General features: G+C 41.6%; 1 protein-coding gene across 1 annotated transcript; it reads left to right on the top strand.

The window, feature by feature from the left end:
* The first annotated feature begins 1,599 nt into the window (after positions 1–1,599).
* On the top strand, positions 1,600–13,465 carry LOC118796530 (alpha-endosulfine). Its single transcript, XM_036555469.1, has 3 exons — positions 1,600–1,763; positions 8,198–8,320; positions 9,545–13,465. Exons 1-3 carry the CDS (start codon positions 1,707–1,709, stop codon positions 9,713–9,715), a joined length of 351 nt encoding a protein of 116 aa, XP_036411362.1. The 5' UTR covers positions 1,600–1,706; the 3' UTR covers positions 9,716–13,465.
* The last annotated feature ends 518 nt before the right edge of the window (positions 13,466–13,983 follow it).

Genomic DNA, 13,983 nt, shown 5'->3' on the forward strand with positions numbered 1-13,983 from the left:
CCTGCAAGGTGTTCGGATGTCACCAGTGGATCAGATCCTCCCCTTCAATGAGCAGCCACTTAAATGCTACAGCCGTATCATCCAATAAAATGTGATTGATTGGCTGATTATAAAACAGTGCACATCGTGGTCAGAATTTTGTGATGAAAACTTAGAAATCAAAAGCACAAGCATTAGCACACAATGAAAATGTCAGGCCATCTTAGTAAGCATTAATCCAATCCACATTGAAAACATTCCATACATGGTAATTATAATGTAAAATTAAAATGCAGATCCTGATTTCCTGATTACATAGGTGTGAGTTCCTGTTTACCTGATCAATATTTAATTCTGGGCACACACAGAACATGTAGACAAAGTTCAACTCCACCCTCTGTTGCATGCACTTCTTGACCAAGATTTGAGATCCAATAGCATGGTACGTTTCCTGGTCTTTCTTTCCCTCTGTTGCCATGACTGATAAGAGCCATGCATTGTATTTTACTTGACGTGTGTACTCCTGCATGATCCAAGTGCTATTGTCCCCTATCATGTGAATGCCAGAGTAATTGTACACAAAGTTAACCTGTAAAATTGGGTTCTATAGTGTTTGCTTTCTCCAGACATCCTCTTAAACTAATTAATAATTACCAAAGCCCCTGTTACAGGAGGCAAAAGAGAAAAATACAATATTACAGCAGTGTAAGTAATATTGTATTTTCTTGAGGGTGTTCCTTGTTCTCTCTGTTCTTTTTGTAAATGTGTTTAACAAGGTGTGTCAAGTTTATATTGCACCACCACCACTGGCAGAGAAGATAAGAAACAAAGACAGAATTTCTTTCCTGTTTGTGTCCATCAAAGTCCACCTTGCTTAACTTTTGCATTTAAAAAAAAATTACAACTGCAATTACATCCCAAAAATGTGCATTTTTCAACATGGCAATATGGTGAATTATTTACCATTATCACAATGTGGTATATAATGATTTATAATGCATATGCTATAATAATAGATTGCCATAGTGGTAACGCCATACTATAACTGAAATATTCATGAGATATACATATAGCAGTCAGCAGTTTTCTGTTGTAGGTGTGTATGAGTTCAAATAAGGTATAGCAAGCAGCTTTGATTACTTCTGAATAAACGTTCAATTTGCTAATGTCTGAGTGCATTTGAGTGAAGCTTGCGTTTAGATTTAGTAATTTTACAGATGCTTCCATCCAGTGCTATTTACAAAGGAATATAAAATACATCTAAGAAGGCTGAAGGAACAACAGCACATAATGAACACAATCGGCCATATCCTAACATTTGTCAGCCCCTAACAAGTGCTGTGTTCAGTAGTGCTACTGTAACGGAATATGTCCTACAATAAATTCAAAAGTGCCATACAGTAAGCGCATATCGCAGTACCTGCGCTACTTAGCTCCTTAAGTACCCCCCTTTCAACTGTTCAAGAGCATATCAATAATAGTCTCGGCCCGCAATTGCTGGTCTCTTATTGGTTCCCCCCGAGGTTTTCTCTTTCCCTATTGGCCACTGTATTTGTCATTCCCAACCTGGCGATCCCGCACGATGATGTCACCGTTGTCGTTCGCCATTTTGGACAGAATAGAGATATTGTACAGAGACGAATTGGGTGCAGGAGAGAGGGGTGATTACATAAAGGCCCCCTTTTTCAGACGAGAAAAAGGCGCGTTACTATTTGCAGAGTGCTAAAATGTCGTCAGAAAACCAAGAGTCAGAGGCTCAGATGGAGTCTGGCGAGGAAAAACAGGTAAGTTGGCAAGGTTTATGATTTTATACAGTGCTCGCTAGCAGCTCTTCGTTGCATTCGCAACGTTTACGCCACATCGTTTCACGATTTAACGAAATAACATTAGGTAAACGTCTGTCTTACAAATTAGTTAAACACGAAATGATCAATTACATTTAAGAGTATAAAAAGATGAAGCGTAATTTTCGAAATGTCATGTTCGCCTTTTTCTTACATGGTAAGACACGGAAGTCCCGCCTTCGTGCACGGGTTATCCCCACTCTGGTTAGTGTTTGCGCTCAGGAATCAAATAAATCCATATACCCCATTGGTTAATGTTGTCGTCTAGCAGCAGAGTGCTTTCCGGTTTCCATATAAATATCGAGACAGCTAGCTACCTAGCTCTGGATATTGAATTTTTAGGGAACGGCCCTGTCACGCCGGAGACGGAGATGCCTGGCAATCATATTGCTTCGGGTAATGAAAAGGGAGATGAGAATGATCGCAGGAGTGGAGTAGGAGCCTTAGAGAACGGGTTGATATTCGAATAACGGTGGGCCACTTTGGAAAGAATCAGACTGGGCTCTGAGGGAAGACTGTGGTTTCTGGGAACTTAATGTTCTCAAGGTTGCCACATAGCTAATAATATAATTTAGGCCTAGTATTGCAATTTAACTCATATTCGTGTATTTGTAGCTGACTCTAATGTTATAACAACTTACAGCTACTAAAGCGGCTCGGGAAATTTCCAAGCCTGTGCGCAGTGCACTGTTTATTGGATCCCCGTGAGCTCATGATGTTGTAGTCATAATGCACAGCTGGTGTGAAGCTATATCCATGCCCTCTTCAGACATACGGTGAGGTCAGTATGAAAATGTCTGTATTTGTCAAGACTTGCTTCCTACATACTACAAGAATGTCAATGAAAATGATTGAAGTGGTCCATTTGTGTAGAGGAAGCTATATTTTGCCTCAGATATGTTCTGGAATACCTCTAGCGCAGAGCAAAGCCACCATTTCATAAATTACATCCCTAAAATATAATGGCAAATCACAAATTTTTGGCATGGGCCATAAAAGTAAACTGACAAGGCAAGTAGATTTGGATGTCATTGTGGCAATGTCCTTTGCTCTTTACCTTCCCCTGAGCCACTCTTTTCCCTTCCATTTGGATTCTGACTGGATTTCATGGAGGCTGTTCCCTTTACACCATGACAGGAGTAATTTAGAAGATGCATCACAGACACTGACTGTTATCAACTTCCTCATCAGTTCCTCTCTTCTTGCACAGAAATGATTTTTTTTTAAAATGAACATTTAGGTGCTACTGCTGATTTCAGGGACACCATTGATATGGTATGTGAGAACATGTCATGTGCTCTGGGGCAAGTGATTTTAATATTGTTGGAGCCTTTATGTCATTGAAATTCACATAAAGCTGTTACTCCTGACTTCCTATATTCACTGATAGGACTTACTGCAGGTTGTACTGTCACTGTGGTGTACCTATTATGGTTTGACATCAGGCTCAGCAAAAGAATAACCTATCTGTTCAATGTAATTATGGCCAATTGTGTTAGTGTTACAGTGGTGGAAGATATCAGACCTGGCCAGTTAGTGGCCTCTTGTCATTCTTTTTCAGTCCTTGTGAGATCATAGAATTTTACATCTTGGTGACATGATCTTGTGGCAAATATCTTTCATCCTCAGTAGAGGTACATCAAAGACAGATGTACAACAAGCACAGAATGTATAACTGGAGTTTGTGCAGTGATATCCCTGGTAGATGCTGACTTATATCTTGCAGCCATAATGAAGCAATTTTTTTGAAATTATGTTGTCCTCCGATCACAGTTTCATCAAAACACTGATGCATCCATGTATCATCCCCACCATCACCATCTGTCGCAAACTTGACTGTATCAGAAGGCTGCTTTGTTGTGTTCTTGTTCTGTGACCTAAAAAACTTACAGGTGCCATGATTGCAGGAGGTCTGCTCTTGCAGTTTTGACTGCGTAGAGACTGAGTACAGTAGTGATTGTTTTGTGGTACCATGGTTGATGAGCTAGTCCAGGCCATGCGGAACCAGCCTGAGGGAGGAGAGGAATCCAGGCAAACGGATGAAAGACAGTCATTTGTCAGGAGTCGAGACTGTGCCACCATTTCCCCATGGTGACGCTGAATATAGCAACTCATAGATTTCTTGATGCGGCTCCAAATGAATCAGCAACATGACTCTGAAGATCTGCACACAGTCTCCGGGAGCTCATATTTTTCACAAGCTCATTTTTCAGCCATGCCCACACAGGAAGGGAACCTCAAGACACAGGCTGGGAGGGTGTGGCTTCATGAACCCCATAAAGGGTGGAGCTGCCAGCACATGGTGGCTCTGCACATTTTGGGGATCATGAAGCATCAATAGCTCTGGGCTCCTGAGTCTGTTGCTTTAATTGTGAAATGGTGTAATGATAATTTGTCTGTTCCAAGACCTTCAAGAAACTCATTTTTTTGGTTCTAGTTGGCAAACATTGTCTCACACACACACACACACACACACACACCTTGGCCCAGATTGTGTGCTGTTACATCCATGAGGCAGTTGTGGATTTCATTTCCTGACAGTACCAAAGCTTGCACTGGGGACTTTCTGTCCTTGACATCAGACCTAAGATCAGTTCACCCACTCAACAATCCTAACCCATTCTATTTAGTGTAAGATTTTGATTCTGATCCAGTATCTGTTCCAAAGTGCAAAACGTGCTGGTGTCCCAAAGGTCAGAATCTGGAGAGATCAGTCCCAGTTTAAGCTCCTGTGGCATATTCTTCAGGATGTATTTTTTAGGACACCAGAATCTATGTTTTTCTCTGTCTTCAGTTCTTTTTGTCTTTGGTCAGGATCAGCAGATCTTCAGTAGTCAGGTTGCAGCTGCCCCTCTAGGTGAAGTGAGTGGCCTTCAGCCTCCAGCTGTCCCTCAAATAGATTTTGAAGGTTACGTCAATCAATTACATGTCACCAGTCAAGAAAAGATAATGCTCAAGGACAAATGCAGATGGATTCAATGAATCGATGTGATGGTTGAGTGAGGCTTCATGATCCCCACAATGAGTGGGACTAAAGTGAACTGTACTGACTGAAACAGCACAATAATGTGACTGGCCAAGCAATGAGTCTCTGATAGTCCTGACAATGATGGGGATCATGAAGCCTCATGAAAGATTCAGGAAACTTTAACTGTTTAAAAAGCTGAACATAACATGTAGAGTATCACCCAGAGGAGAAATTTGACTGTTTTTGCATTAGGGTGGTGATTAACCTTATTATCCACAATTAATCAAATTAATTTGGATGATGATGTCAGACCTCTTGTTCTCTCAGATGCGGATGAAGTGCTCCATGGTAATTCAGGGGTTTGTCAGTGCTATCCAAACTTAGGAAAATGTTTGTTTCCGAGTTTGTGTGTGTGTGTGTGTGTGTGTGCGCATTTTTTTTTCCTCGGATACATGGAGTAATATTTAATCAATGTGGAGGAGGCTGCCTGGCTGTAATCCCTGGCAGAAACTTTGGACCTTGTCTCATTTTTAAGATTCATGCTATTATGTTAATAAGTAGCTTGGATTTGGATCCTGGGCCAGAGGCAGATAGGAGGAGGATGAGGAGGACGGAAGTAGTTTAAAGTCGACAGCTGTAGGCGAGACAATCCCGTCTTTGCCTTACTGAGCCAGCCCAGGCACATGGTAGTGCACAAGGAGAAACTCTTGCCCACTCCTGCCCTCAGAAGGAGTTGACAGAGTACAGGGCTTCAGGCCAAAGGGACCTTCTTCGCATTCAATGCAGTCTAATCGGGAGTAATCCTGTAATGGTATTTGGTTGGGGTAACATTTTCTAGCATGTCAAAATGTGTCAGCCTGACTTGGAAACGGTTTCACCACTCTGTTTGAAATCATCCGTGTTTATTTTGCCAAATCAATTTGAAAACGCCACTATTTTGCCTGACAGCTTTCCACTAAAATACCTTGGAACAATACCTACAGTACTGCCCACTGCTGAAGGTGGGGGGCTTATTCAATTATTCAATTATTTCTGCCTAGCCAAAAATAAACATTTTTTAAAAGAAGTGGATTGTGGTCATCCAGCACCACTCTCCCCTTTATAAAATACCTACAATCCTACAATTCCACTATATTTCTGGGAAATAAACCTTAATAAGCTGATATTGGGTGTTATGGAGATGGGCACAAAGCCCTGGGTATGTGCTTCAGGGGCTGCAGTGTAGCATAGTGGTTGCAGAGCAGGACTTGTGACCGAAAGGTTGCTGGTTTGATTCCCCGCTGGGGCACTGCTGTTGTACCCTTGGACAAGGTACCCCAAATTGTATCAGTAAATATCCAGCTGTATAAATGGATAGTATTGTAACTGATGTAAGTTGCTCTGGGTGAGAACGTCTGCTAAATGCCAATAATGTAATAAAATGGTTCTCAGAAGGTTGATTTATACTGTACGCATCAACTTAAAGACTATGGTGCTCACTGACATCTTGGTACACACAGACAACTGTATTGTATACTGTATAGTTCATTTGCATGCCACAAAAGGCATTGATCCAGGCACTTTATTTGATTCCACTAGATAGCTGGGGTATGGCATAGTAGATAACCACTACAGCTGTGGAGTCAAACTAATGCCATCGTGTGAAGTGGTGGGACCTCACTAAATAAAACAGATCATAGATAAAGTTATTTGGTAATGGTAATGGTTATTTGGTTATTGGAAACATCAAGTAATTATACGTGATGCTTAACATTTTGATGTCCAATTGAAATATTACAGTTTTTCTCCTTGTTCAACAAGTAGCTGCAATAGCTGGTAGTTTACTCTTGTTAAGATTATGACATTTTTTCAATGCTCCCACCCAGTGGAAGGCATAGTACCACACCTAGCATTTGTTTATCTGGGCAGTGCATTTTTGTACAAGTTCACTTGTAACATACCGCATGTATTGTGCATTCACATGCCTGGGAGTTATATGTTAGGCTTCCTGTGCCTGTCTTGCCAGTCTTCTTCCTGCTCCCTACACAGTGTTTGTTGTTCTGACTTCATTTTCCTCTTACCTTAGATTTAACCAGTCTTTACAGAGGTGTGGGACATGATGGTCACACCTGACATTAGCAGTGTAGCCTACTGACATCACTGTGTTCTCTTGCCTATTATTGTGTTCTTGTAGAAGTCCTGTAATTTCCCTTATGTTGTGTATTGATGTGATCTCATTGTGTGAGAGAGGCCTAGTGAATAGAATGTTCTTTCACAAAGTGACAGTGGATACCTACAGGATCGATTGCTTGATGATGCCAGCTTGGTCCTCTGAAAAAGAGCCACTGCTTAACTTCTAATTGTCAGTAAAAAGCAGTGCTTCTGGTGTTGGCAGGATACTGTAGAGCCCGGCATCTCTTTCAAATGATGATTCACGTTGGCTTAGGGGTGCTGGAATCAGAGCCAGAAAACCTACTGCTGTCTCATTGAGATGTGGATTTCCAATACTCTATGTCTCTCTAAATGTTGAATATTCAAATAAAAATCCACTTTTTTCCCAAGCACTGTGTGAAACGTCGGTTTGTACTTTGGTAATAAATTACTGTGAAAAAGATTTGCCATCACTTACACCCTCACACAGGACGATAAAATGAATGAATTATCTTAATTTCTTCTGCGTTCTGAGATTCTCTCAGGGGTAGATGTTTCAGGGAACAGTCAAATTAGTATGACAGATGGGTTTTGTCACTAGCCACCTGTACGCTGTATAAAAATGAGCCCCCCTTTAGTGCAGATATTACTTCTCTGGCAGTGAGGCTCTGTCTAAGTGGCAGTGAAATACATTAAAACATGGGCTGTGATATGATGGGATGATGGGCACATTACATGTGATTTGAGAAGGATTCAGTGGAATTCAGCATGTTTCTCTGCAGAACAGTTGGATATACATGAGCACTGAAGTTCTGTCAAAGTGCAGTCTTTTTACCCTAAACTGTTCATAAAACTATTAAAGAAAACTTTTCACACAATTGTGAATATTCCCATCTGCATGAGTCTTCTTGTGATGCATGCATATTCAAAATGTGCAAATAGGTCTAAATTTCATTTGTTTGTGTGAGATGAACAACACAAAATACTACTTTACTTTTCAGCTGAGATCCTAATTACTTTGGTTAAACATGCAGTGACATAAATGGCTGCATAGTAATTTAGATTTTGATTCACCTTAAGAATTAATATGTATGTACTTAGTTTATTGATTAACCTTCATGTGATGCTCTAGGTCAAAGCAGATCACAGTGCCTGTTTCTGTGTTGCTGTTGCTTTATTATTTGTAGCTACTGCATTAAGGTTGTGGTAGTATACTGGAGTTTAAGTGAGTTACAAAAAACATATTTGTTGTACTGTTGATTCTATTCCACAACAGGACTCTCAGGAGAAGGACTCAAACCCTGTGAAGGCAGAGGAAGCCAAGCTGAAAGCCAAGTATCCCAACTTGGGCCAGAAGCCAGGGGGTTCTGACTTCCTAATGAAGAGGCTACAGAAGGGGGTATGTGAAAGCTACTAGATCTCCCCTGCCCACAGCTGGTTATCTTGAAACATGCCAGAGACACATCTGTAACAACAGGTGCAGTAGTTTTGGGGAGTGTCCTGTGTATGTTTAAAGATCACTCCATGCCATGAGTGACCTTGCTTATATTAACTTTCCCCATCCTAATTGCTTAGGATGTGTAACTCCCAATCCAAAGTTCACCTGTGACAGTTCACTTATTGCATCCAGGGTTTTGGACGGGTTTGTTAATACTTAAATTGTATATGTACAATTTCTATATGTGCATATATGGTACATAAATAATTTACACTTCTTTCTTTTAAATTTGGAAGAATGTCTACATAGCTGCATCACAATATGCTCAGTACTTGTTTAAGTTAAGGGCAGACATGGTTGGATGAACATAGGTGTCAGCCCTGAAAATCTATTGGTGCACCACTACACCTCTGGTTTTATTTTATGATTTTCCCTTTTTTCAACCCCTTTTGGGATTTATAATTTTACTTTAGGTTCATCCTACCTAGGGGTGTCCCCGACTAAGTATTTACATAGTCGAATCTGATTGGTCAAGTCTTTTTTTTGCTCATTAATCCATATTCTCATTTGCGACTTCCATTTTTTCCACACCAGGCAATTCAACTGTGAGATTGGCAGTCGAATCAGGCTCCTTAGATCGATTCGTTGTATAGTCGACTATTCGGGGTCGCCCCTAATCCTACCGTGACAACTTGTGCTCTTGTGCAAGAGAACAAAAGTGAGATGAATGCAATCCACTTGCATGCAGCCAAAGCCTGTTTTTCCACAATATAAGTTCAGCTAGTGTGGGCACCAACTGGAGGATAGGCGACATCATCTGGACAAAGGTTTTTCATTGTATTTTTTACATATTTTACAAATAAGACAACATTTTTTAGCCTGAATGGGAAAAGCCTGTTGTTCTGTGATGAAATGCTTTTGTCTTATATGTCAGTCAGCATGGGGTATGTCTTTACCATGGTTCTCATGTTAACATCAGGTGATTTGCCTGAATCAGGGTATTTGGGGATAGAGAGGAAGAGACATAAATAGCTTTCTCCTGTTCTTGCCCCTTAACACTGTCTCCCACTCCCCTTTTGCTCTCTACCCTGGTCTCTCTCTCTCTCTCTCTCTCTCTCCATTTCTCTCTGTCTAACACTGTGTCTACCTCTGTGTCCTCCTCTCGCTTTTCCTCTCTTGCTCCAGCAAAAGTATTTTGACTCAGGAGACTACAACATGGCCAAGGCCAAGATGAAGAACAAGCAGTTGCCCACCGCCGGACCAGACAAGAACCTGGTCACAGGGGACCACATTCCCACGCCACAGGACCTTCCCCAGAGAAAATCCTCACTGGTGACCAGCAAGTTGGCGGGCTAAGGGCATCCCACCCGTCTCCGAGCAACAGCCCCTACACCCTTCTGCCCCTCCCACCCTACCCCATACCCTTCAGCCGGGCTTCTCTAGGCATCTTGTTCAAGTCAGTTTGTTTTGGGATTTGGGGCAGGGCCCTTTCTTCTCATGTGCACCTCATCTACTACATCTGCTCCACTGCTGCCTTCCCAGCTTGGTTTTGGAAAGGGGGGGGGTTTAAAACATTAGAAAAATAATGAGTGTAGTTTCTGAAAATTTCTTTTGTTGTTTATACATCTTCATTTAAGAAGGGTTTATGAGGATTACTCTTAAAATTCCTTTGAAACAGTCCTAAAATGATATCATTATGGGGATCGTGGATGTCATTAGTATGGTCTAATCTTGTTTGCCTTGTTAACGTAGACATGAAATTATTAGTGTGTGAAGACCCTTGATCTTCAAGCCAAAGAGAGTGGGAATGGTATGAAAGGATAAAGGGATTTAAAAATAAAAAGGAATTTGAAGTACATGAGGGATGGTAAATATGAAGCAGCAGGTGCAGCAGTAATTTGTTTAATATTACATCTGTTGGTTACTTGGGTTAAGAAATTTGGAATGATGCTTCATCTTCATACTTCAAACTATATTATTCTCTTACCATATCTTTGCTGTCATTTTTGGGATGTGTTGTATATAGTTTGCCTTTTACCCAGTGACGCTAACTGAAGGTGACCTACAGGGTTAGTTTACGCCATTTCAAGAGTGATTCAACTGCCTGTCAAAAGGCTTTACAAGCTGTTCTTCATGCAAGGTGCATGCCTGCAATTCACGCATTTCAAAAGGTGGTAAGGAGTTTGAGTTAATGGAGCCTAGCTATGTCCGGCATCCCTCCCCCTGTCCTCCCCCTGTTCTTCCCCAGCAAGCCCCATCCACACTGCCCCGCCCCTTTCCCTGTCCCCTGTACACAATATCGCTGCACACAAAAAAAAAAATGCAATGACAAAACAAACTGTATCTTGCTGTATCTTATTGAGGCTGGGAAAAGAGGCATCAGTTTTACTACTGCTTCTACTGTTGCTATGACTACTACTACTTCTACAGTACAACAACTCTGTGGGGATCGCCATTTTGTCGCTTTGTCACCGGAAACCAGTCGAGGTGGCAACAGTTCAGCAGTGTGCATATGTGCCATTGCCATGGTAACACAAGAGAACAAAAGGAACGAACCCAAGATTATTGTCAGAAGAGCCAGATGGGTTCTTTGATCTTTGTTTTCTCTCTTGCGTTTAGTCTGTATGAAGCTTCTGATTGTCTGAATTTAGATTTTCGTCTTGCTTTAAAGCCCACAGACGTAACAACCTCAGACTGTTGTGACTAGGAAAGATGAGAGAATGGAAGAAATGAAGATATTGGGTGAATGTTATGGGATGCAGAGAGAAAAAGAGAGAGGGAGACAGAGAGTCTGAATTAAAAGACTAAATGTCGACAAGGCATTTGCAGTGCTATTTGAATGATCACTGATGGGAATCCCCCCCTCCAACTCCCCAGCAGTCTTTTGCAATCCACCAAGATCTGTCTTTGAAATATTTTGAATTCTCTTCTTGTAAAGTAAAATAACAGTGAACTTAAATGAATGGATAGAACAGTTCTCCTATGTGTCAAATAGTCCATGTGAAACTTTACAAAACCCTTGGTTTCTCCCAACTTAAAGATGAGCCTTAATGATAGCTACAGCAACCAGTAAGACTTAGCCATTTAGTGTGTATTAGCATTGTTTGGGTTATATTCACCAGAATTGAATTTAGGGAATAATGTTGGCCACAACAACATTGGAGGGCATATCTGTATGTGGGTACAGCTTATTGGTTACAGCCTACATTGTATGTTAGGGCTTCTCTTCAATACTGCTTGCAGCAACACCCAACAGTGACAATGAAAGACAGTCAAGAGACATTAAGGTTAAGTTTGATGGTAGTGTCTCAACCCCAACTGATATATGTCACCACAGTGGGGGCCCTTGGTCCACATCGAGCCCCTGAGGGTCTGAAGGTCTCAGTGTGTCCTGGTATTTTAATGAACTCAAGTGTCCTGTTTTGATATAGCTTGTACATGACATGGTGGCTTTTTGGCTTTAAGGGAAGCAAATAAAGGCTGTAGGCTTTGTAGAGCCAGTCAAAGCTGCGGGATTTAGTCAACATTTTTCAGGTTAACAGCACAATCAGTTAATACAGATCGGGGTTGTGATTTACCTCAGGTATAGACAGAGGGGGGTGAATGGTGCACGACAGGGCACTTACACTCATTGGTGAATGTGCTCTGTACAGTAAGGCTAGGCGGCGTCACTGTAAGTGGGAAAGAGGTTCATGCTGGCCTTTATCCAATGAGAAAGCTTTAGCTGGGTAATTCTTCCCGTTATCTGGCTCTCTGGTGGTGAAGATAATCTTCTAATGAACCAGTTTCTGCTGTGAGTCGGGGCAGGGCACAAGGCAGGCAGAGCTTCCCTCTAGTTTGGCTGGATCCTGTAGTGATGAAGAAAAGTGTCTCTGGATTGCATAATATGTATATCTGGTGCAAGCAGTTTTTTATGTGTTGGCTGTAACCCTAGCAATCAGTCTTGCATTTAAACACTCCAGGGTTGTGTTTTATACTGTATTTCATGTTTTGTAGGTATTCTAATGTAAACTAGATGCACAGAGGCAAAAAGGTGCCTAAAATGGGTTTAGACTGCATTGCAAAAATGGGCGGCTCCAGCGGCCAATCTTTCGGAACCTTCCAAGTCTTTTATGTACTATTGAGTACAGTCACAGCCTCCAACAACAGTGTGCCTGGCATCCTGATCAGATAATATCCGATGGTATCAGCCACCTCAGTTTGCACTGAAGAGTCCTGATTGTGAAGCTGACCTGAGAGATTGAGACACCTTATCCTGAGATAGATTTCTTCATACAATTACGATGGATTTAAACTTTATAAACTGTTTATTCATTTTGCCAGGAAGAACTTGAGAGCATGTGTCATTTATAGAAGGATTGGATAAGCTACTTAAACTCAAAACTATATTCCACCCTTGCAAAAACTTGGTCCCACAATGCCTTGTAATTCTCTAATCACCTGATGCCATCCATGTTTAAACACTAAGCAAATGGCCAGTCTTAAAGCATGGGGTAAACAAGTGCTCAGTTAAAACGCTTGCGTCTCAGCTAATGTGCATTTAAGTAGCAGGTGACTGTCAGGCGGCAGAGCCTTCACAGCACAGGGTAGGAGAATTAAGCTGTGTAAAGGTGGAACTGTTTGCATGTGCACTACCAAGTCTGCAGCATGAATCTATCACCAACATTACCCCATCACAATGTAACTCGCCGTCCGTTTGAGGGTGTGTCGTAGATGGATATCTTTGTGTTAATCATAGATTTGAATAACCTGGTGTGCTAAAGTGTAACCTACAAGAAGCCAACATGCCCCTGATGGTGCAGTAGCAATGGACTCTGCCTAGGTATTGGAGAAGCTCACCTAACTGTCCCTTGTTCATATTGTTGGATCCGGTGGCTGCTGGTGGGGGCAGGGGTGGCGTTTTACGTTGAGGGCTTGTGTGCGCGTGCACGGTGTGGTTGTCACGTGTGAGAGTGCTGTTTTTCTTTGTGTGAGCTTTTTTTTTTTCCTTCTCAGATGTTTTTCTTTTTTGTATGATACCACAAGATAATCTTGCAGAGTCCCATCCATGTTGTAAATAGACATATACCCCATTTATTTTGATTGTTTTTGTTTTTGTAACTGTTATGGTTTCCTCTTTAAAAAATTTTCCCCCTCAGATGTGGAAAAAAAACACTGCTGTTGATTCTCCCTTAATGTTTTCTAATTGTCTGTTGTTAATTTTTTTTTTCTTTTTTTTTTTTTTGTTGGTCTTGTTTTTACTTGGTTTCTGCTGCACTGGTCTTATCTGCAGCAGTAGGGCTTGCTGCTGGCCAGATTGTAGGAGGCGATATATAAATAAGTAAAAGTGCTGCTGATTGGATAGCTGACAAGTCTGAACCATCTTCACCGGGGTGTGGCTGCAAAAAAAGGGTACCTGTCCAAGGGTTCGAGGCGAACATCACTTCACTTCACAGTGCACAGCTTACTTTATGGTGTGATTGCCCCAGTCCAGCATCAGTGGATTGGGTTAAATGACCCCTGATGGCAGGTATGTACTGGTTCATCTTTCACAGGTGCATCTACTTCAGTAGCGGGAGTAAAATTGAGTTCACTGGATGATGAGAGTGCAAAGAGGGCTGGTATTCCCCAGAATGGCTTGATAG

This window comes from Megalops cyprinoides, chromosome 21, assembly GCF_013368585.1.
Source record: "Megalops cyprinoides isolate fMegCyp1 chromosome 21, fMegCyp1.pri, whole genome shotgun sequence".
NCBI classification, from domain to species: Eukaryota; Metazoa; Chordata; class Actinopteri; order Elopiformes; family Megalopidae; genus Megalops; species Megalops cyprinoides.

Coding starts and splice junctions, on each gene's coding strand:
- LOC118796530 (XM_036555469.1), top strand. CDS start 1,707: ATGTCGTCAGAAAACCAAGAGTCAGAGGCTCAGATGGAGTCTGGCGAG. Junction 1,764..8,197: donor AGTCTGGCGAGGAAAAACAG/GTAAGTTGGCAA, acceptor ATTCCACAACAG/GACTCTCAGGAGAAGGACTC. Junction 8,321..9,544: donor TGAAGAGGCTACAGAAGGGG/GTATGTGAAAGC, acceptor CTCTTGCTCCAG/CAAAAGTATTTTGACTCAGG.